We start from the raw sequence: 23967 nt of genomic DNA, 5'->3' as shown, positions 1-23967 counted from the left end.
CCCTTCTCTTCCTCCCTCAATCCCTCCATAGACAGGATTCTAATAACAGTCTAATAGTCTTTTCCCTTCTCTTCCTCCCTCAATCCCTCCGTAGACAGGATTCTAATAACAGTCTAATAGTCTTTTCCCTTCTCTTCCTCCCTCAATCCCTCCATAGACAGGATTCTAATAACAGTCTAATAGTCTTTTCCCTTCTCTTCCTCCCTCAATCCCTCCATAGACAGGATAACAGTCTAATAGTCTTCTCTTCTCTTCCTCCCTCAATCCCTCCGTAGACAGGATTCTAATAACAGTCTAATAGTCTTTTCCCTTCTCTTCCTCCCTCAATCCCTCCGTAGACAGGATTCTAATAACAGTCTAATAGTCTTCCCTTCTCTTCCTCCCTCAATCCCTCCGTAGACAGGATTCTAATAACAGTCTAATAGTCTTTTCCCTTCTCTTCCTCCCTCAATCCCTCTGTAGACAGGATTCTAATAGTCTTCCCTTCTCTTCCTCCCTCAATCCCTCCGTAGACAGGATTCTAATAACAGTCTAATAGTCTTCCCTTCTCTTCCTCCCCAATCCCTCCATAGACAGGATTCTAATAACAGTCTAATAGTCTTCCCTTCTCTTCCTCCCTCAATCCCTCCGTAGACAGGATTCTAATAACAGTCTAATAGTCTTTTCCCTTCTCTTCCTCCCTCAATCCCTCCGTAGACAGGATTCTAATAACAGTCTAATAGTATTTTCCCCTTCTCTTCCTCCCTCAATCCCTCCATAGACAGGATTCTAATAACAGTCTAATAGTCTTTTCCCTTCTCTTCCTCCCTCAATCCCTCCATAGACAGGATTCTAATAACAGTCTAATAGTCTTTTCCCTTCTCTTCCTCCCTCAATCCCTCCATAGACAGGATAACAGTCTAATAGTCTTCTCTTCTCTTCCTCCCTCAATCCCTCCGTAGACAGGATTCTAATAACAGTCTAATAGTCTTTTCCCTTCTCTTCCTCCCTCAATCCCTCCGTAGACAGGATTCTAATAACAGTCTAATAGTCTTCCCTTCTCTTCCTCCCTCAATCCCTCCGTAGACAGGATTCTAATAACAGTCTAATAGTCTTTTCCCTTCTCTTCCTCCCTCAATCCCTCCGTAGACAGGATTCTAATAGTCTTTTCCCTTCTCTTCCTCCCTCAATCCCTCCGTAGACAGGATACTAATAACAGTCTAATAGTCTTTTCCCCTTCTCTTCCTCCCTCAATCCCTCCATAGACAGGATTCTAATAACAGTCTAATAGTCTTTTCCCTTCTCTTCCTCCCTCAATCCCTCCATAGACAGGATTCTAATAACAGTCTAATAGTCTTTTCCCTTCTCTTCCTCCCTCAATCCCTCCATAGACAGGATAACAGTCTAATAGTCTTCTCTTCTCTTCCTCCCTCAATCCCTCCGTAGACAGGATTCTAATAACAGTCTAATAGTCTTTTCCCTTCTCTTCCTCCCTCAATCCCTCCGTAGACAGGATTCTAATAACAGTCTAATAGTCTTCCCTTCTCTTCCTCCCTCAATCCCTCCGTAGACAGGATTCTAATAACAGTCTAATAGTCTTTTCCCTTCTCTTCCTCCCTCAATCCCTCTGTAGACAGGATTCTAATAGTCTTCCCTTCTCTTCCTCCCTCAATCCCTCCGTAGACAGGATTCTAATAACAGTCTAATAGTCTTCCCTTCTCTTCCTCCCCAATCCCTCCATAGACAGGATTCTAATAACAGTCTAATAGTCTTCCCTTCTCTTCCTCCCTCAATCCCTCCGTAGACAGGATTCTAATAACAGTCTAATAGTCTTTTCCCTTCTCTTCCTCCCTCAATCCCTCCGTAGACAGGATTCTAATAGTCTTTTCCCTTCTCTTCCTCCCTCAATCCTTCCGTAGACAGGATTCTAATAACAGTCTAGGTGGCAGGTACAGTTGAAGCACCAGTGCTTCTGAGAACACTGTCCTGAGGCGACACAGCAATGATTTGTCACGTATAGGAGACACTTCTAGTGAGGAAGTGATTCACTTGTCTGTCTGACTGTGCCAACTGTCAGTGCATCTACTCTACCATGAATAAATAACATGCTCATTTTCCTTCAGCTTGAGTCAGTGGATGGGGGTGGCATGTGCCACACTCTGTGGCTTATGTCCCTGGCAGGCAGATGTCTCAGCCAGCTTATGTTTAACCAGGGCCCAGATGTCGTGCACTGCTTGTCAAAATGATGCTTCATGGTTGCCAGACTTGGTATAGCTCCCGAGTGGTGCAGCGGTCTAAGGTACTACATCGCAGTGGAAGAGGTGTCACTACAGTCCCTGGTTTGTATCCAGGCTGTATCACATCTGGCCATAATTGGGTGTCCCATAGGGCGGCACACAATTGACCATGAGTTGCCTGGGGTAGGTTGTCATTGTAAATAAGAATTTGTTCTTAACTGACTTGCCTAGTTTAATAAAAAATATAGAAGGTACCTTTAGCTCCCAGGAGATTGACTGAGGATGTGGGGTTAGAGTTTCAGAAGTAACGGTTCCAATCTGTGAGTCGATAAAAGTTTAAAACCATATCAAAATACAAGAAGAGCTTTGTTTTGTGTTACTCCCTGACACCTGACACTTCTGGATTCTGGTTTTGATTGTTTTGCCCTCAGGCTGTATGCTGGTTGGACAGCCTAGTTTAAATGCACTCTACTCTTCTTGACCATGTTGATTGACAGGTTTCATGGCTTCCAGAATGTATTCTCAACATTCCAGGGAAGTATCACTCAAATGCTCTTTACTCCTGAAGTCCTGGAAGGCCTAATCTCAGAACCAAGAACCAAATCTCCTGTGCACTGGCCAGCTACTCCTTTTATGTTAACATAACAATCTGTCACGAGAGACCTACCTTCCCTGTATGGCTTCGTAAAGGGTCTCTCAGCACCTCCACATTTAACCTTACATCCAATAATAACAGTGTATGAAAACATCTCACCACTTCTCCAGCCTTTATCACTGCGTTGTTTTTCTAGAACATGGCCCTGTTGATATGTTAGCAATGAAGTTGGTACAGAGAACACGCGTGTGAGCGGAGATTTGCCCTAATTACATGGATGAATGAAGTGAATCAAAGAAGTACTTCATGCAGCAGAATAATTGGGTGTTTTAATGTCATGGAGCAACAGCTGAAAACAAGACATTTTTTTATGGCTGATTTAATGACCAGTGGTTGTGTTCTAAGAGATTTTATAGATGCTTAGCAATGGCTGAGCGCCCTTTATAAGGATAATTTAAGGGTTTTGAAATAGCTATTGTGTCAAACCCAGTGAGCAATGTCATTAAAATAAATATGAAACGTTCATGTTATGCTTTAATCTGAGTTATCCCATAAGAGAGCTAATGAGTTTGTCTCTTATCCTTAGAAACATCAGAAACACCATCAGAGCTTCACTAATCATTTCTCAGTTCCTTTTGCATTACAATCCCTTTGCTTAAGTAGGCTTCACACAAGTTAAGGATTTTAGACTCAAAGACCCCTTGGAGTGACATGTAATGCCACTTGTTAATTTGTACATTTTCATCCCGAGAATGAAATGGGTCAAAATGTATCAAAGCTGTGTCTGGGTTCAGGAAATGACTCTCTACAATGACTGGCAGACCCTGAAATAGGTTACCTTTCTGCAGTGGATTTTGATTCAGTGTCATGGTCATTCAAATTCTGTGTAGGCTGCAGATGGTTCAGTGAGTGGAATTGATTAGGCTACTTGAAGTAGTGCCAATTGAAAGCAAGTATACTGTACAAACAAATATTCACATCAGCTTTCAGTGATTTCAAGTTGTCTTTTTTCCTTGCCAGTTCCAATATTTGTATCTAACAAAGATCCCGTCTCTTATGGATACCATCTATAACTGCATTATAATTCAGCACTAAGGCACGGAGGTTGGCTAACATACCACGGCCAACCTACCACAAACCCCTGAGGTGCCTTAATTGCTATTAGAAACTAGTTACCAATGTAATTAGAGCAGTAAAAATAAATGTTTTGTCATACTCGTGTTATACGGTCGGATATACCACGGCTGTCAGCCAATCAGGGGCAGTAGCATAGCCTAGTGGTTAGTGCATTGAACTAGTAACCGAAAGGTTGCAAGTTCAAATCACCTAGCTGACAAGGTACAAATCTGTTGTTCTACCCCTGAACAAGGCAGTTAACCCACTGTTCCTAGGCTGTCATTGAAAAGTTGAATTTGTTCTTAGCTGACTTGCAGGTATGCAAGGTAATGAAGGTAAAATAAAAAATCAGCATTCAGGGCTCAAACAACCCAGTTTATAATTAAGATTTTAAACCTGGGGTTTGTTCAGGAGGATGAAACATTATTGAACGTTCAGAGAGAAACATGGAAGTCAACTAATGTGGCTCAACTTGTTTATTTGGATGCCCATGAACTTTTGCAGAAGCAGCAGCTACTCCTCCAGGGGTAAAACATGCAATACATTTAAAAAACAGTCACACAAATGTTAAATACAACGATATATAAATACAAAATAAAATAACATTCAAACAATACAACAACAAAATAATGTGTGTGTTAAGAGTGTCTGTACAGTATGTGCGTGTTTGTGTCCCTTGCCGTTCCATGTTTACCCCACAGAGAGGCAGTATTGGACTTTAAGCAAGGAGAAAAAAGTGTGCGCTTATTTTTGGTCAAAGAAATGGGTAGATGGATCAAGTAAGTAAAGTATATGTTTTAGGTTACATTAAACTATATATATTTAGGACGTTTTTAGCTTATTTGATCATTTAAAAAATGTGTATAGGCCTATCAAATTTGGAAAATGTCGGTCAGCCTAATTCAATTGTAGTCGAAATGTGACACTCCCAAAGAATATAGAGATGTAAAATAGTCTAAATCAGAGCCAGACTGAGGGCATTCTGACATCAGCAGTCCAAAAGGGGATGAGACCCTCGGAAGGAAGAGGCGGTTTGTGATGATGTCACAGGATGCCACCGTAGTGGATCAATTTCAATTTGAAGCTCGAGCTCCTCTCCTCGCTTTTACCGTAGAGCACACTGGATTGAACCATTAGTGGACGGACAACCGGACTATTAGGGCTCTGGAAAAAGGGTCGGGAAAAGCAGAATTAGCTATTTTCTTTTCATTTGAAGGCGACATTTCTCAGTAAGGTAAGACACATTTTAATGAATTCCAGTCCAGCAGAATGACAGATTGGAATCATTTCTGGTCTCTTTCTGGAATTGGTTCTGATTGGGTTTGGGTAGGCTATCAAGGTGGATCAGAATAAAACGGTCTACACAAATAGGCCTAATGATAATAAAGTGATAGTATATTGTTGATTGTTAAGATTGGGTCAAGAGCTAATAAAGCTTGATCAACCATGCAGAGTTCCTCTGAAGAACAGTTGTTTAAACATCACGGTTTACGTCCACTCCTACCCTGTTGCTGTTGTTGTTTTTGTTGTTGTTGTTATCTGCATTTTTATGTAAGAGGGAGTTTGAAAATGATGAAATGCTAAGGGATAATATGGTTTAGATAGATAGGGCTGGCCATGGTCTGATGCAGCACGGCAGGAATATATGCACTTCTAGAAAGAAAACTTCACGACAGGCAGGGAGACAATATGAACAAAGGAAATAACACATATCAACGGCTATATCCTTCACACACAAGGTGATACTATAGAAGTTTCATCGCTTTTCTACCAACTTGTCATCTTGTTATTTTAATGTTCTTTCTTTTGAGCATTACAATGCCACATATTGGCTGGTTGCGCAGCTTCACTGAGTTATATGATGACATTGGTCCTTCTCAGGGTAATAGAACCTTCACTAGCTGTTGTCAGGGAGATTCAGACAGTTTGGAGTATGTCTGGAAGCCACTTCTTGATGCTTTCTGAATGGCGCACACTGCCTGTTACGAAATAGTCTGGACTGCAGATGTCTGCTGGCAAACGTCTCATTGCCATGGTTACGTGGTTACAAAAGCACCATGGTCAGTCTAAACAGATTGATAGAAGGCTTTGGTTCTGACTTCAGAAGCAGCACCATGTAAAATGTACACACATTGGTGATTGGTTTTGCTGCAATTCATTGATGTGAAAAGATTCCATTCCAAAGAGATGAGATGTGAGAGTACACACACACACACTGACAAAAGGTTTATCTTATTTCAATACTATACAGATGCAGGCGGTGCTTGACTTGGGCAGGAGCTCGCCGGAGCTGAGTACCGGCACCTCAACGTTTCTACTGCTTGAGCTCCTGTTCTTCATATAGAATATTACCTCAACAGTGTTGTGGAGCTCCTGCATCTAAATATCAACAGTACAGGCACCTATTTCAGTCCAAGTCAAGCACTGGTTGCAGGGCATGCTGTAACAAAACGAGTGCAACAACACTTTCATCTTCAGGTGTCTGAGCTACACAGTGGAATGGGCTTGGTGCCCCTGAAGTGCCCCTTTAAGAGAGAAAGCACTGTGTGGTGACCAGGGCTTTGGACAGTGGAAAGGTTTGGGTACATTTCCAGGGGTCTGTTGGAGAAGGACATAAGTTAAACAAACTGTCAGAGGGTTGACAAGTGCTTCCTGATTTAGGAGGGCTGGGATGGGGCTACTGCAGGAAAGTGAGAAGGAGAGGGGGAAGAAAGAGAGAGAGGGATAGAGAGAGACAGGGAGAGGAGAAGGAGAGAGAGAGGATGGTAGGGGGGAGGGGGGTAAATACCTCCATGTTTCCTTGGTTCTGCCAAGCTCTCTCTCTCCTCACCCCCTCATGAATTCCATTAATTTGGTACTGTAGAACCTTTGGGGTGTTGGCCGACTCAACCCTTCATGTTATGACCCAGGAAAGCTTGGAGAGGAAACCCTGACATGTCTCTCAGGCCCCTCCCTGCTGTTCCTCCCTGGTGCTTCAGGAAGGGCACAAGGTTATCATGGTTGGGCCTGCTGTTATTCTGCTTGGCTTCAGAGAAGAGAAGTGCTTTTGTCTTATTGCCAAGCTGATGGTTTAAACCTGACGCTGCATGTTTGGGGAACGACCGTCGCTAGCTCTGTTTTTGTTTTAGAAAAAGATAGCTAATGCATTAATATCCAGAGGTGGGAGTCTGAGTAGCCCAGATCCCTGTGGATTTATATAAATATTTGGACATTGACCAAGTTATTATCATTTTGGCTCCGAACGCTACCACAATGGATTTGGAAGGAAACACAGCATATTGGAGTTGAAAATAAATTAAATTGAAATTAAATAATGAATGTGAGCTGAAAGTGCAAACTTTCAGCTTTCATTTGAGGGTATTTACCTCCAAATCGGGTGAACGATTTTAGGGGCTCAAAATCATTGGACAAACTAACATAATCCTAAATTAAATTGTGAGTTTAAAAAAATATTTTGCAGTCAATAACTGCCTGAAGTGTGTAACCCATAGACATCACCAGATGCTGAGTTTCTTCTCTGGTGATGCTCCGTCAGGCCTTTACTGCAGCTGTCTTCAGTTCCTGCTTGTTCTTGGGGCATTTTGCCTTCAGTTTTGCCTTCTGCAAGGGAAGTGCATGCGCAATTGGATTCAGGTCAGGTGATTGACTTGGCCATTGCAGAACATTCCACTTCTTTGCCTTAAAAAAGCATTGGGTTGCTTTCACAGTATGCTTCGGGTCATTGTCCATCTGCACTGTGAAGCGACGTCCAATGAGTTTTGAAGCATTTGGCTGAATCTGAATACAAGGGAACCAATTCCATTGGCAGCCATATATGGCCATAACACCCCCTCCACCATGATTCACAGATGAGGTGGTATGCTTCGGATCATGAGCAGTTCCTTTCCTTCTGCATACTCTTCTCTTTCCATCCGTCTGGTACAAGTTGATATTTGTCTCATCTGTCCATAGGATGTTGTTCCAGAACTGTACAGGTTTTCTTAGATGTTATCTGGCAAACTCTAATCTGGTCTTCCTGTTTTTGAGGCTTACCAGTGGTTTACATCTGGTGCTAAACCGTCTGTATTTACTCTGGTGAAGTTTTCTCTTGATTGTTGACTTTGACACAGATACACCTACCTCCTGTGGAGTGTTCTTGATCTGGACAACTGTTGTGAAGGGGTTTCTTTTCACCAGGGAAATAATGATTCTGTCATCCATCACAGTTGTTTTCCGTGGTCTTCCGGGCCTTTTGGTGTTCCTGAGCTCACCAGTGTGTTCTTTCTTTTTCAGAATGTACCAAATCGTTGATTTGGCCACACCTCATGTTTTTGCTCTCTCTCTGATGGGTTTGTTTTGAAATGTCAACCTCATGATGGCTTGCTTCACTGGCAGTGACAGACTTCATGTTGAGGGTTAACAGCAACAGAGTCCAAATGCAAATGCCACACTTGAAATCAACTCTAGATCTTTCATCTGATTACTTATAAATGAACTAATGAGGGAATAACACACAGCTAGCCATGGAACAGCTGAGCAGCCAATTTCCAATGACTTTTGGTCCCTTAAAATGGGGTCACATATAAAAGTGCTGTAATTCCTACACCATTCACCCGATTTGGAGGTAAATACCCTCAAATTAAAGCTGAAAATCTGCCCTTTCAGGTTATATTCATGAATTGATTTAAACTTTGGTTGACAGTTAAAATAATAATAACTTGGTCAATGTCCGAATAGTACTGGACCTGAATGTATTTATATTACCCACTACTCGCTATGTACGCTATCTTAGGTTTACGGGTAGTATGTTTGTCAGTTGCTGCTGTTCCCTTCACAGATGCTATTGGGCTGCACCTCCATGTGTGATTTATTATTGAGGAAAGGATCAAAGGGGCCGGTTCTGGGTTCAGTTCTGTGTGATTGATGGCTTCATCACATCAACACGTGTCTCTTTAATGCTTTCAAACCAAAACAAGTGTATTTGGAAATAGACTCAGACATCTTGTTTACTGACATGGATGTGATAAGGTAGTTGGCTATGTCAGTGGTGACATAAGCAGGGGCGCAACTTTGGTTTTAGAAGTGTGTGAGGGGGGGACATTAATATTTGTTTTACGCATGGGCCTAAAGCAGACCGTTGCCTCGTTTTGTATCACATTCCAATGGTAAAACTGGGGGACAAAAATACAATTTCAGAATGTGTGGGGGGGGCATGTCCCCCTTGTCCACAGTGAAAGTTGCGCCCCTGGACATAACAGTCATATAAGTGACAATGTCATTGATAATAATGTAATTAATTTATCATATGAGTGACATAGCATTCAATCATATGAATGGTTCATCTAGATCCATCTATAAAGGTCTTCTTGAAAAAAACTTGTTTTAGTGTATGATTATGACTGTGATCTCTCTCCCTCTTCTCCCTGTTTCTCTCTGAGACCGATAGGGGGATTATTGCAAGCAGTCTTGGCTCTGAGCCGTAGATAGCAGTTCGCTTGGCTGGGAGTGAAATTTTCCTCTCAGTAAAACCCCTTCCACTGTTCACAGACCTGCTGACCTGTCTCTATCTCTCCTCCAGGACCCGTTGACAGCAGAGCCAGGATGGATGCTAACGGCATATTCTCACTTCTGTTGCTGTGTTCTGTCACTGAGGTAATATACTCAACCCAAGTTGTGAAGTCATTTGCCCTTTGTCCTCGATATGCCTTTTATAAACTCACTGTGGCATGCGGAGTGAATATGGTTGTTCTTGAAAGTCGTTAAAACATGATCATAACTCATATTTAACTCAAATCCACACTTTCACTCTCTTGATTTGGTTTGATATTCTAAAATACTCTGTCCGTGAGTGTATCGTTTCCTCTGAGTGTTAGCCATTTTTTTCACAGCTGTGTGTGTTGGCGAGCCCTGAGGGGAATGACTCCCAGCAGCACCATACCCAGAACGTCTACCACGACATCGGTGTCACCAGGAACACCATAGTCACTGCTCAGTTTGAGTGCTATCAGAAGATCATGAAAAACGACAAACACAACAAAATAGGTAAGGGTCCCTTAAGGGTGATGTGGTACAGGTTGTAATGGGGTAGCTCATTTGTTCAATTTCAATCTCATGATTTGCATGGTAGAGATTTTCAATTTACTCTTAGCATATTCAATTTCAATTTGAAACAATCCTCAGTCTTAACTGAAATGGTCCTAACCCCAGTGAATAGCACCTTCTAAGGAACTGACCTCCTAGAGTTTGCTTAAAGGGATACTTCTGGATTTTGGCTAAATCTATTTCCCTAGAGTCAGATGAACTTGTGGATACCATTATTATGTGTGCAGTATGAAGGAAGTTAGAGGTCGTTTCGCGAACCAATGCTAACTAGCGTTAGCACGATGACTATGGGTATCTGCTAGCATTCTCATTGCCAAAATCCCAAAGTATCCCTTTAAACTGCCTGTGTTGTTGTGTCCCTTCACTCAGGGCCAGTTTGTAACAGGACGTGGGATGGCTGGCTGTGCTGGGAGGACACAGAGGCAGGCTTCACTACAAACCAACACTGTCCAGACTACTTCCAAGACTTTGACACAGCAGGTCTGTATTTTGCAATCTGGCTGGTCTCTCCAACCCAACGACATTGAACAGAGATTATTGTATGACTGTATAAGGTAATGTACGAGTCAGCCTGGCTATTCTCTGTTAGGCTTTTAGAGAAATGTCCTTTGCTGTTTTCAACGTTCATTTTAGTATGGATAAAGGGATGAAAGTTATTCCCATGAATGGATATCATCTTTTTGAATTAATGCTGTGTTGATTGCTGAGATGAGCAAGTGTCACACCTGTCCACTCTTCTGTTGACTCACGTTGGTTGATGCACTACATCACTCACCTTCTGTTTCTAATCACCAGAAATGGCATCCAAAGTGTGCAGTGAAACGGGTAATTGGTTTCTACACCCGGAGAGCAACAGGACATGGACAAACTACACCAAATGTACGGCATACACCAGTGCAGGAAGAGTGGTAAGACAAGTGACCTTTTGATAAGCTTTTTAATGTAGTTATGTTGTGGATATTATATTGTAATGCATGTTAGGTTGACATGGTGTATTCTTTCTCAGACAGCGATGAATCTCTACTACCTGGTTCTGATTGGACATGGACTGTCGCTGACGTCATTGTTCTTCTCATTGGGAATATTTTTCCATTTCAAGTAAGTTACTCTGTTAGCCCATAAGTATGCTCCTGTTATATATTTTATTTCATTAACCTTTATTTTAACATGGTGTCATATTGAGACCAAGTGTCTTTTTCAAATGAGCCCTGCACAATATAAACACACATATCAACACAAAACCCAATAAAATACTAAATGACAAAACATGATCATAAAAAACGAACACAGTCTTCACTTAGAGCATTCCCCACTACTGATTTAAATTCTACAGAAATACACTGCTCCAATAAATAAAGGGAACACTTCAACAACACAATGTAACTCCAAGTCAATCACACTTCTGTGAAATCAAACTGTCCACTTAGGACGCAACACTGATTGACAATCAATTTCACATGCTGTTGTGCAAATGGAAGACAACAGGTGTAAATTATAGGCAATTAGCAAGACAGCCCCAATAAAGGAATGGTTCTGCAGGTGGTGACCACAGACCACTTCTCAGTTCCTATGCATCCTGGCTGATGTTTTGGTCACTTTTGAATGCTGGCGGTGCTTTCACTCTAGTGGTAGCATGAGACGGAGTCTACAACCCACACAAGTGGTTCAGGTAGTGCAGCTCATCCAGGATGACACATCAATGCGAGCTGTGGCAAGAAGGTTTGCTGTGTCTGTCAGCGTAGTGTCCAGAGCATGGAGGTGCTACCAGGAGACAGGCCAGTACATCAGGAGACGTGGAGGAGGCCGTAGGAGGGCAACAACCCAGCAGCAGGACCGCTACCTCCGCCTTTGTGCAAGGAGGAGCAGGAGGAGCACTGCCAGAGCCCTGCAAAATGACCTCCAGCAGGCCACAAATGTGCATGTGTCTGCTCAAACGGTCAGAAACAGACTCCATGGGGGTGGTATGAGGACCCGATGTCCACAGGTGGGGGTTGTGCTTACAGCCCAACACCGTGCAGGACGTTTGGCATTTGCCAGAGAACACCAAGATTGGCAAATTCGCCACTGTCGCCCTGTGCTCTTCACAGATGAAAGCAGGTTCACACTGAGCACGTGACAGACGTGACAGAGTCTGGAGGCGCCGTGGAGAACATTCTGCTGCCTGCAACATCCTCCAGTATGACCGGTTTGGCGGTGGGTCAGTCATGGTGTGGGGTGGCATTTCTTTGGGGGGTCGCACAGCCCTCCATGTGCTCGCTAGAGGTAGCCTGACTGCCATTAGGTACCGAGATGAGATCCTCAGACCCCTTGTGAGACCATATGCTGGTGCGGTTGGCCCTGAGTTCCTCCTAATGCAAGACAATGCTAGACCTCATGTGGCTGGAGTGTGTCAGCAGTTCCTGCAAGAGGAAGGCATTGATGCTATGGACTGGCCCGCCCGTTCCCCAGACCTGAATCCAATTGAGCACATCTGGGACATCATGTCTCGCTCCATCCACCAACACCACGTTGCACCACAGACTGTCCAGGAGTTGGCGGATGCTTTAGTCCAGGTCTGGGAGGAGATCCCTCAGGAGACCATCCGCCACCTCATCAGGAGCATGCCCAGGTGTTGTAGGGAGGTCATACAGGCACGTGGAGGCCACACACACTACTGAGCCTCATTTTGACTTGTTTTAAGGACATTACATCAAAGTTGGATCAGCCTGTAGTGTGGTTTTCCACTTTAATTTTGAGTGTGACTCCAAATCCAGACCTCCAAGGGTTGATAAATTTGATTTCCATTGATAATTTGTGTGTGATTTTGTTGTCAGCACATTCAACTATGTAAAGAAAAAAGTATTTAATAAGAATATTTCATTCATTCAGATATAGGATGTGTTATTTTAGTGTTCCCTTTATTTTTTTGAGCAGTGTATATAGAAATATGGTGTTTTTCTTACTTTAGATTGAATAATTGAATAATTTTCTATGGAAGAAGGAGGAAAAACTCATTCATACTGGCCTACTCATAAGGAGGCATTAACGACACAAGCATCATAAATTATGTTGGGAGAATGTAATTATAAGGAGTTGTAGGGAGTTTAACTCGATAAAGATGGTACATTGTTCCATCTTCCATTGTTGTCCATTCAACATAAGGATATTTTCTTTCTTTCCCTACCAGGAGTCTAAGCTGCCAGAGGATAACGCTCCACAAAAACCTATTTTTTTCATTTGTGTTGAACTCGGTCATCACCATCATCTGGTTGACAGCGGTGGCTAACAACCAGGGACTAGTGCAGAGCAACCCTGTGAGTATGATGACTAACAACCAGGGACTAGTGCAGAGCAACCCTGTGAGTATGATGACTAACAACCAGGGACTAGTGCAGAGCAACCCTGTGAGTATGATGACTAACAACCAGGGACTAGTGCAGAGCAACCCTGTGAGTATGATGACTAACAACCAGGGACTAGTACAACCCTGTCAGTATGATGACTAACAACCAAGGACTAGTACAGTACAACCCTGTCAGTATGATGACTAACACCCAGGGACTAGTACAGTACAACCCTGTCAGTATGATGACTAACAACCAGGGACTAGTACAACCCTGTCAGTATGATGACTAACAACCAGGGACTAGTACAACCCTGTCAGTATGATGACTAACACCCAGGGACTAGTACAGTACAACCCTGTCAGTATGATGACTAACAACCAGGGACTAGTACAACCCGTCAGTATGATGACTAACAACCAAGGACTAGTACAACCCTGTCAGTATGATGACTAACAACCAGGGACTAGTACAACCCTGTCAGTATGATGACTAACAACCAAGGACTAGTACAGTACAACCCTGTCAGTATGATGACTAACACCCAGGGACTAGTACAACCCTGTCAGTATGATGACTAACAACCAAGGACTAGTACAGTACAACCCTGTCAGTATGATGACTAACAACCAGGGACTAGTACAACCCTGTCAGTATGATGACTAACAACCAGGGACTAGTATAACCCTGTCAGTATGATGACTAACAACCAAGGACTAGGGCCTCCCGGGTGGCGCAGTGGTTAAGGGCGCTGTACTGCAGCGCCAGCTGTGCCATCAGAGTCCCTGGGTTCGCGCCCAGGCTCTGTCGTAACCGGCCGCGACCGGGAGGTCCGTGGGGCGACGCACAATTGGCCTAGCGTCGTTAGGGAGGGATTGGCCGGTAGGGATCTCCTTGTCTCATCGCGCACCAGCGACTCCTGTGGCGGGCCGGGCGCAGTGCGCGCTAGCCAAGGTTGCCAGGTGCACGGTGTAGCCTCAGACACATTGGTGCGGCTGGCTTCTGGGTTGGATGCGCGCTGTGTTAAGAAGCAGTACGGCTGGTTGGGTTGTGTATCGGAGGACGCATGACATTCAGCCTTCGTCTCTCCCGAGCCCGTACGGGAGTTGTAGCAATGAGACAAGATAGTAGCTACTACAACAATTGGATACCACGAAATTGGGGAGAAAAAGGGGTAAAAATTCACAAAAAAAAAAAACAACAACTAGGGACTAGTACAGTACAACCCTGTCAGTATGATGTAGTATGATGACTAACAACCAGGGACTAGTACAGTACAACCCTGTCAGTATGATGTAGTATGATGACTAACAACCAGGGACTAGTACAGTACAACCCTGTCAGTATGATGACTAACAACCAGGGACTAGTACAGTACAACCCTGTCAGTATGATGACTAACAACCAGAGACTAGTACAACCCTGTCAGTATGATGACTAACAACCAGGGACTAGTACAGTACAACCCTGTCAGTATGATGACTAACAACCAGGGACTAGTACAGTACAACCCTGTCAGTATGATGACTAACAACCAAGGACTAGTACAACCCTGTCAGTATGATGACTAACAACCAGGGACTAGTACAACCCTGTCAGTATGATGACTAACAACCAGGGACTAGTACTACCCTGTCAGTATGATGACTAACAACCAGGGACTAGTACAGTACAACCCTGTCAGTATGATGACTAACAACCAGGGACTAGTATAACCCTGTCCGTATGATGACTAACAACCAGGGACTAGTACAACCCTGTCAGTATGATGACTAACAACCAAGGACTAGTACAGTACAACCCTGTCAGTATGATGACTAACAACCAGGGACTAGTACAACCCTGTCCGTATGATGACTAACAACCAAGGACTAGTACAGTACAACCCTGTCAGTATGATGACTAACAACCAGGGACTAGTACAACCCTGTCAGTATGATGACTAACAACCAGGGACTAGTACAACCCTGTCAGTATGATGACTAACAACCAAGGACTAGTATAACCCTGTCAGTATGATGACTAACAACCAAGGACTAGTACAGTACAACCCTGTCAGTATGATGACTAACAACCAGGGACTAGTACAGTACAACCCTGTCAGTATGATGACTAACAACCAGGGACTAGTACAACCCTGTCAGTATGATGACTAACAACCAAGGACTAGTACAACCCTGTCAGTATGATGACTAACAACCAGGGACTAGTACAGTACAACCCTGTCAGTATGATGACTAACAACCAGGGACTAGTACAACCCTGTCAGTATGATGACTAACAACCAAGGACTAGTACAACCCTGTCAGTATGATGACTAACAACCAAGGACTAGTACAGTACAACCCTGTCAGTATGATGACTAACAACCAGGGACTAGTACAGTACAACCCTGTCAGTATGATGACTAACAACCAGAGACTAGTACAACCCTGTCAGTATGATGACTAACAACCAGAGACTAGTACAACCCTGTCAGTATGATGACTAACAACCAGGGACTAGTACAACCCTGTCAGTATGATGACTAACAACCAAGGACTAGTATAACCCTGTCAGTATGATGACTAACAACCAAGGACTAGTATAACCCTGTCAGTATGATGACTAACAACCAAGGACTAGTACAGTACAACCCTGTCAGTATGATGACTAACAACCAGGGACTAGTACAACCCTGTCAGTATGATGACTAACAACCAGGGACTAGTATAACCCTGTCAGTATGATGACTAACAACCAGGGACTAGGGCCTCCCGGGTGGCGCAGTGGTTAAGGGCGCTGTACTGCAGTTCCAGCTGTGCCATCAGAGTCCCTGGGTTCGCGCCCAGGCTCTGTCGTAACCGGCCGCGACCGGGAGGTCCGTGGGGCGACGCACAATTGGCCTAGCGTCGTTAGGGAGGGATTGGCCGGTAGGGATCTCCTTGTCTCATCGCGCACCAGCGACTCCTGTGGCGGGCCGGGCGCAGTGCGCGCTAGCCAAGGTTGCCAGGTGCACGGTGTAGCCTCAGACACATTGGTGCGGCTGGCTTCCGGGTTGGATGTGCGCTGTGTTAAGAAGCAGTAGGTTGGGTTGTGTATCGGAGGACGCATGACATTCAGCCTTCGTCTCTCCCGAGCCCGTACGGGAGTTGTAGCAATGAGACAAGATAGTAGCTACTACAACAATTGGATACCACGAAATTGGGGAGAAAAAGGGGTAAAAATTCACAAAAAAAAAAACAACAACCAGGGACTAGTACAGTACAACCCTGTCAGTATGATGTAGTATGATGACTAACAACCAGGGACTAGTACAGTACAACCCTGTCAGTATGATGACTAACAACCAGGGACTAGTACAGTACAACCCTGTCAGTATGATGTAGTATGATGACTAACAACCAGGGACTAGTACAGTACAACCCTGTCAGTATGATGACTAACAACCAGGGACTAGTACAGTACAACCCTGTCAGTATGATGACTAACAACCAGGGACTAGTACAACCCTGTCAGTATGATGACTAACAACCAAGGACTAGTACAACCCTGTCAGTATGATGACTAACAACCAGAGACTAGTACAACCCTGTCAGTATGATGACTAACAACCAGAGACTAGTACAACCCTGTCAGTATGATGACTAACAACCAGGGACTAGTACAACCCTGTCAGTATGATGACTAACAACCAAGGACTAGTACAGTACAACCCTGTCAGTATGCAAAGCAACACTAATTATACTGTACATGTACAGTCAAAGGTTTGGACTAGAGGTCGACCGATTATGATTTTTCAACGCCGATACTGATTATTGGAGGACCAAAAAAGCCGATACTGTTTGGACACACTTACTCATTGGCCTAGAAGGCCAGCATCCCAGAGTCATCTCTTCACTGTTGGCGTTGAGACTGGTGTTTTGCGGGTACTATTTATTGAAGCTGCCAGTTGATTTGTGAGGCGTCTGTTTCTCAAACAAGATACTCTAATGTAGTTGTCCTCTTGCTCAGTTGTGCACCGGGGCCTCCCACTCCTCTTTCTATTCTGGTTAGAGCCAGTTTGCACTGTTCTGTGAAGGGATTAGTACACAGCATTGTACGAGATCTTCAGTTTCTTGGCAATTTCTCACATGGAATAGCCTTCATTTCTCAGAACAAGAATAGACTGACGAGTTTCAGAAAAAAGGTATTTGTTTCTAGCCATTTTGAGCCTGTAATCGAACCCATAAATGCTGATGCTCCAGATACTCAACTAGTCTAAAGAAGGCCAGTTTTATTGCTTCCTTAATCAGCACAACAGTTTTCAGCTGTGAAAACGTAATTGAAAAAGGGTTTTCTAATGATCAATTAGCCTTTTAAAATGATAAACTTGGATTAGCTAACACAACGTGCCATTGGAACACAGGAGTGATGGTTGCTGATAATGTGCCTCTGTAGGTCTATGTAGATATTCCATAAAATATCAGCCATTTCCAGCTACAATAGTCATTTACAACATTAACAATGTCTACACTGTATTTCTGATCAATTTGATGTTATTTTAATGGACAAAAAAATTAGCTTTTCTTTCAAAAACAAGGAAATTTCTAAGTGACCCCAAACTTTTGAACAGTAAAGGTGTAAATATATATTTAATATATAAGGTTTATATATTAAAGGTCCCAACCTGTTTCACAAGAACAGAATTAACTTAGGATGTAAATAATGAGCAAAGCATTTCCAAGTTCAGTAGACAAAAATGTCTACTCAACCATAGACTGTTGGTTGACACTGACCGGGGATATTCCAAGCTGATACTAGTTCTGCTACCCCACCCCCCACCAGGTGAGCTGTAAGGTGATCATGTTTATTCACCTGTACCTGTTTGGCTGTAACTACTTCTGGATGCTGTGTGAGGGCATCTACCTGCACACACTCATCGTCGTGGCTGTGTTCGCCGAGAAACAACACCTCATGTGGTACTACCTGCTTGGATGGGGTACGTGAAGTTACGACAAAACTATTAACTAATGAAACCATTCACTAACTATTACACGATTAAACAACGCTTGCCTTTTTAAGGGACGTTTCTAGAGTTGAATTACAGTTGTTTGTCCATTATGTCATCCATTAAAATCAATTATTGAATAATCTCCCAGGATTTCCACTCATACCTGCATTGATACATGCAATAGCACGAAGCTACTACTACAATGATAAGTAAGTATTTTGATATCTTTCTCTCTGGTCTTTGATACGTATGCCATTCTCTGCCACATACAGTAATTCATGGATAAGCCATGTTGTCCACATGAGTCAAATATCTCTTGGCATCTCCCTCTCTCCTCCACAGTTGTTGGATCAGCTCCAACACTTCCCTCCTCTACATTATCCATGGTCCCATCTGTGCTGCCCTGCTGGTGAGCTCTTCTTTAAGCCACAATTCCAAGTACATTAACTAACGTTTATGACCATCCCTGTTCTTCCCCTTGTGTGATCACTGTAAACAGAACCGTCATCAACCTCAGGTCTCCTTTATACTCTGGCTGGGATTTTAAGTACATTTACTTTGGACATAATGGACATGTCTCTGGCAGGACTCATTGGACACATTGGCTTATTTCCAAAATCTCTCTCCCTCTCTCTCTCTCTCTCTCTCTCTCTGTCTGGCTCTCTCTGTCTCTCTGTCTCTCTCTGTCTCTTCTCCCCCTCCCCATCCCTCCCTCCTACCCCCTTCTCTATCCCTCCCTCCCCCTCTCTCTCCAGGTGAATCTGTTCTTCCTGTTAAACATTGTGCGTGTCCTCATCACCAAACTGAAGGTAATCCACCAACAAGCAGAAGATCATTTCCTCTATTTGCTGTAACAAATGGACTAATAAAGTTGCATTGTATTCTAGGTGACCCATCAAGCTGAATCTAGCCTCTACATGAAGGCTGTGAGAGCCACCCTGATCCTAGTCCCTCTCCTGGGCATCCAGTTTGTCTTGTTCCCCTACAAACCCCAGGGACGCTTCGCCTTGGAGATCTACGACTATATTATGAACATCCTCATGCACTACCAGGTAGGACAACTCTAGAACATTCTCAAATGTCTAGAACTCTAGAGACCTTCTAGAACTTCTAAGTCAACTCTAGAAGTTCAGTTAGAGTAGTGTCCCAAGCTGGTTAGTGTTATCTTCTTTGTGTTGAAGTATCCTCTTTCTATCCTCAGGGTCTCCTGGTTGCCACCATCTTCTGCTTCTTCAATGGGGAGGTAAGACTCCAGCGGGATATTACGTTATTCTGAACTAACTCTATGTCAGAAAGCTGAGCTGATGCAACCATAATTACTTTGATAAGGTGTCACGTTGGAGCAATGTAAACTGTTGTCCGATGGGACTTTCTTTCTTCCAGGTCCAAGGTGTTTTGCGAAGGCACTGGAACCAGCAGAGGATCCAGTTTGGCAGTAACTTTGCCCACGCAGATGTCTTCCGCTCAGCCTCATACGTGGCGTCATCCCTGACGGAGGTGCATCGCTGCTACAGCATCGACGGGCACACCGAACACATGAACGGCAAGAACAGCTACCACGACGTCGAGACGGTGACACCCACCATACTCCGGTCGGACAACCCGTTTGCCTGAGGCTGAAGGTCGGAAGTCGCGGGTCTTGGGTCTGTACAGTTACACAGTGGCAGTTAAACTTTTAGTTGAAATGGCTGCAGACAATTTGGAACTCTTTTCCCACCATATTCTAGAAAATGTTCTCAAACTTCTTGGCAGTAGCCTTCACAGCAATTGGATGATGGTGAAAAAGTACATGAACGTTTATAGGGAGCACTACTCAGCCTCTTGATCTGGTCAATACAGTTACCTTCAACTGATCCACTTTAACTTCACGAGGACGGAATAGGCACTTAACTAGAGACACCTGTGTAAAGGCATGGACACTACCTACACTACCTTAAGGGTTTTAGTGTAAGGAATGGACACTACCTACACTACATTAAGGGTTTTAGTGTAAGGCATGGACACTACCTACACTACCTTAAGGGTTTTAGTGTAAGGAATGGACACTACCTACACTACCTTAAGGGTTTTAGTGTGAGGAATGGACACTACCTACACTACCTTAAGGGTTTTAGTGTAAGGAATGGACACTACCTACACTACCTTAAGGGTTTTAGTGTGAGGAATGGACACTACCTACACTACCTTAAGGGTTTTAGTGTAAGGCATGGACACTACCTACACTACCTTAAGGGTTTTAGTGTAAGGAATGGACACTACCTACACTACCTTAAGGGTTTTAGTGTGAGGAATCAATCTTGCCGTTTCATCCTGTGGACCCAAGAGCCTGCGGCTCTACAACAACCTCTGACCCAAGAGCCTGAGACTCTACAACAACCTCCGACCCAAGAGCCTGAGACTCTACAACAACCTCTGACCCAAGAGCCTGAGACTCTACAACAACCTCTGACCCAAGAGCCTGAGACTCTACAACAACCTCTGACCCAAGAGCCTGAGACTCTACAACAACCTCTGACCCAAGAGGAGTACAGTGCAATTAACTTGTTGGGCCTACTGGTGATATAATGACTTCCATTCTGTAAAGGACAAAGGAAACCTAATGTACATGGACCTTAAGCACTGGATTATGTATTAAGATTGGCAGGCTCGTTATGGCTCTCTTTATGACAAGACAAGTAACTAAACGTCACAGTGGATTTTTTTGATACAGTGTACAGTTACAATTGTTTTCTTTTACAGCCATTAGCATTGAATGTGTTATCATGTGTTGTTGTCTGTGGTTTGAATTTGCATGGTCATTGATGGCTACTTATTTATAACTATGTTACAGTAGTACAAGATGGACCACCCATTAGAATGTTCATTTCCTGTCAGTGTATTTCTCTGTCCAGCGGTCTTCTCCCTTCTGTCTAGACTAGGGTTTAGTCCCTCTGTGGGAGTTTATGTCTGGCACATAAAATGACCTTGGTTTTGCCTCAGTTTTATCTGTCATAGTTGAATGTATGTAAGTCTTGTTTAAGTATGTTAAATATTTTTTTTCATAGAGTTGCTTCATATCCAAATGCTGGAGAAAATTCTGCTCACACGTGGATACTTAATGTGGAGGGAGAGAGAGCGCGTGAGAGAGAGAGAGGGAGAGAGAGGGGGAGAGGGAGGCAGAGAGTGGGGTGAAGAGAGGGAGAAAGAGAGAGAGATGGGGAGAGAGAGAGAGAGAGAGAGAGAGACGGGGGGAGGGAGAGAGGGGGGAGAGGGAGGCAGAGAGTGGGGTGGAGAGAGAGAGAGAGACGGGGGGAGCAGAGAGAGAGAGAGAGAGAGAGGGAGACGGGGGGAGCGAGAGAGAGACGGGGGGAGAGAGAGAAGGACAAAGTGTTTGTGTTTCCTGTATATTTCAATATGTATGTCTATGGATATGCCAATATAGAAATACAACATGTTCAAGGAGGAGTCTATAGGGTATTTATGTTTCTCACCTATCAACCGTGAGTTACCTATCAACCGTGGTATGTCATGTGGATTTTGTCAGCACTGTTTTCATGAACTTTGTTGTAGTATTGTATACCTTGATATTGTAGAGCTGCAGTTCTGTTTTCATTATACATGATAACTGATGGCTGGGTCTGACATGTATTATGGATGGTGTCTGAACTCATTGTAATGTTCATTTGGTCTTTGATAGTCAGGGACAGGATATAGAATTCAGAACAAACTGTTTTGTGTTCCACTCAATTCTGAGTTTTACTTAGGAACGCTTCAGGCATGTTTCTCTGTTCTTCTATGAATCTAATGTTTTTCCTTGCGCTGAGTGTTGACATTGTACAGGTGCCAAACTGTTTATTATTTTTATTGTGGAGAATGCTGTACTGAATGTTTGTGAAGTGTAATGCAATTATAGGTCATTAACAAACGTCGCTTTGACACTTCTGGTTTGTGTTATTCTGTACTGAGTTGTGAAACCAACACTGATGGGCTGTGGGGTACGCAGTGTACACACACACACGCACACGCACGCACGCACGCACACACACACACACACACACACACACACACACACACACACACACACACTCACACTCACACTCACACTCACACTCACACACAGACACACACACACACACACACACACACACACACACACACACACACACACACACACACACACACACACTCTCTAAAACATACACACAGATGAGAGACATACAGTACACAGTCCTAGACAAGCTGTTGGTCCATAGTGGAAGTGTATCAAAACTGTCTGTGTGGTCTAAGCAATGTGTAGCCTGGCTTCAAATCATTGTCCTCTTAAATGAAGTCAATGGTCATTTCAGCACTTCAAACAACATGTCTGCCTTTTGTTTTATTGGACATGATGCATGTCTGTTTTATCAGCATCTGTGCTTTGAACAAATCTGCTATTGCATGAAATTAGTATTGATTGCTACACTACAAACACTCCTATTTGTATTGATTCATTGGATTCATATGAGATCTAGAATCCCCTGTATGAAAGCTGTTACAAGTGAATACAAGTGTTATAAGCATACAGGAGAGAAAAGTCATTTCCATCAGTAGGGAACTTCAATATCTTCCAATAATTAATGCCGGGAAAACACCAAAGTGCTGAAATGAACCGTAATGATTTAATCAATGTTTGTGGAAATCTAAACTCTAGACATCTGCTTTTTGTTTAAAGCAAATTGAGGATTACTTTGAAAAATACTTAATGATTAAGTTCCCTGAGGCATAACCTCCCAGCTAACCTATTTTAACATCTGCTATGCATATTTCTTGGTAAAATTAAGTTGCATGTTTGATTTTCTCGTCCCATTATGAGAACCAACAGAGCTCAGAGGATATGCATTACTGGAAAACATTAGCCATCAATACTATGTTATATATACTGTTTCCCATAATAATGACCAATGTCCCTGAGAAAGGCATCTTGTTGATCAATGTCCCTGAGAAAGGCATCTATCTTGTTGATCAATGTCCCTGAGAAAGGCATCTTGTTGATCAATGTCCCTGAGAAAGCCATCTTGTTCATGTTATTGTATCCACTTCTTTGATCTTGTATCTGGGTCTGGAACTAGAACTGGGTCTGAAACTGCGTCTGGGTCTGGGTCTGGAACTGGGTCTGGGACTGGAACTGGGTCTGGGACTGGATCTGGGACTGGAACTGGGTCCGGAACTGGGTCCGGAACTGGGTCTGGGTCTGGAACTGCGACTGTGTCTGGGTCTGGAACTGCGACTGGGTCTGGAACTGAGTCTGGAACTGGGTCTAGGACTGGATCTGGGACTGGAACTGGGTCTGGGACTGGGTCTGGAACTGGTTCTCTAACTGGGTCTGGGACTAGGTCTGGAATTGGGTCTGGAACTGGGTCTGGAACTGCGACTAGGTCTGGAACTGGGTCTGGAACTGGGTCTGGGACTGGGTCTGGGACTGGGTCTGGGTCTGGGACTAGGTCTGGAACTGCGACTGGGTCTGGGTCCGGAACTGGAACTGCGACTGGGTCTGGGACTGGATCTGGGTCCGGAACTGGGTCTGGAACTAGGTCTGCGTCCACAACTGGGTCTGGAACTGGGACTGGGACTGTGTCTGGAACTTCCTATGGAGAGTTGGAGTTGTTTTTCATCAGAGGATGCATGTCCACTTCCTCATTGTGACAC

General features: G+C 43.7%; 1 protein-coding gene across 1 annotated transcript; it reads left to right on the top strand.

Annotated features, from left to right (window-relative positions):
- The first annotated feature begins 4996 nt into the window (after positions 1–4996).
- LOC139412787 (calcitonin gene-related peptide type 1 receptor-like) lies at positions 4997–22211 on the top strand. The gene is made up of 14 exons (XM_071159502.1): positions 4997–5161; positions 9485–9558; positions 9795–9948; positions 10378–10488; positions 10804–10916; positions 11015–11106; positions 13175–13301; positions 18138–18291; positions 18452–18512; positions 18646–18712; positions 19059–19112; positions 19191–19355; positions 19505–19546; positions 19687–22211. The coding sequence occupies exons 2-14, from the start codon at positions 9508–9510 to the stop codon at positions 19915–19917; spliced, it is 1422 nt and encodes a 473-aa protein (XP_071015603.1). The 5' UTR covers positions 4997–5161; positions 9485–9507; the 3' UTR covers positions 19918–22211.
- The last annotated feature ends 1756 nt before the right edge of the window (positions 22212–23967 follow it).

Source organism: Oncorhynchus clarkii, chromosome 7, assembly GCF_045791955.1.
Source record: "Oncorhynchus clarkii lewisi isolate Uvic-CL-2024 chromosome 7, UVic_Ocla_1.0, whole genome shotgun sequence".
Lineage (NCBI taxonomy): Eukaryota > Metazoa > Chordata > Actinopteri > Salmoniformes > Salmonidae > Oncorhynchus > Oncorhynchus clarkii.
This window is presented reverse-complemented; position numbering and strand designations above follow the sequence as displayed.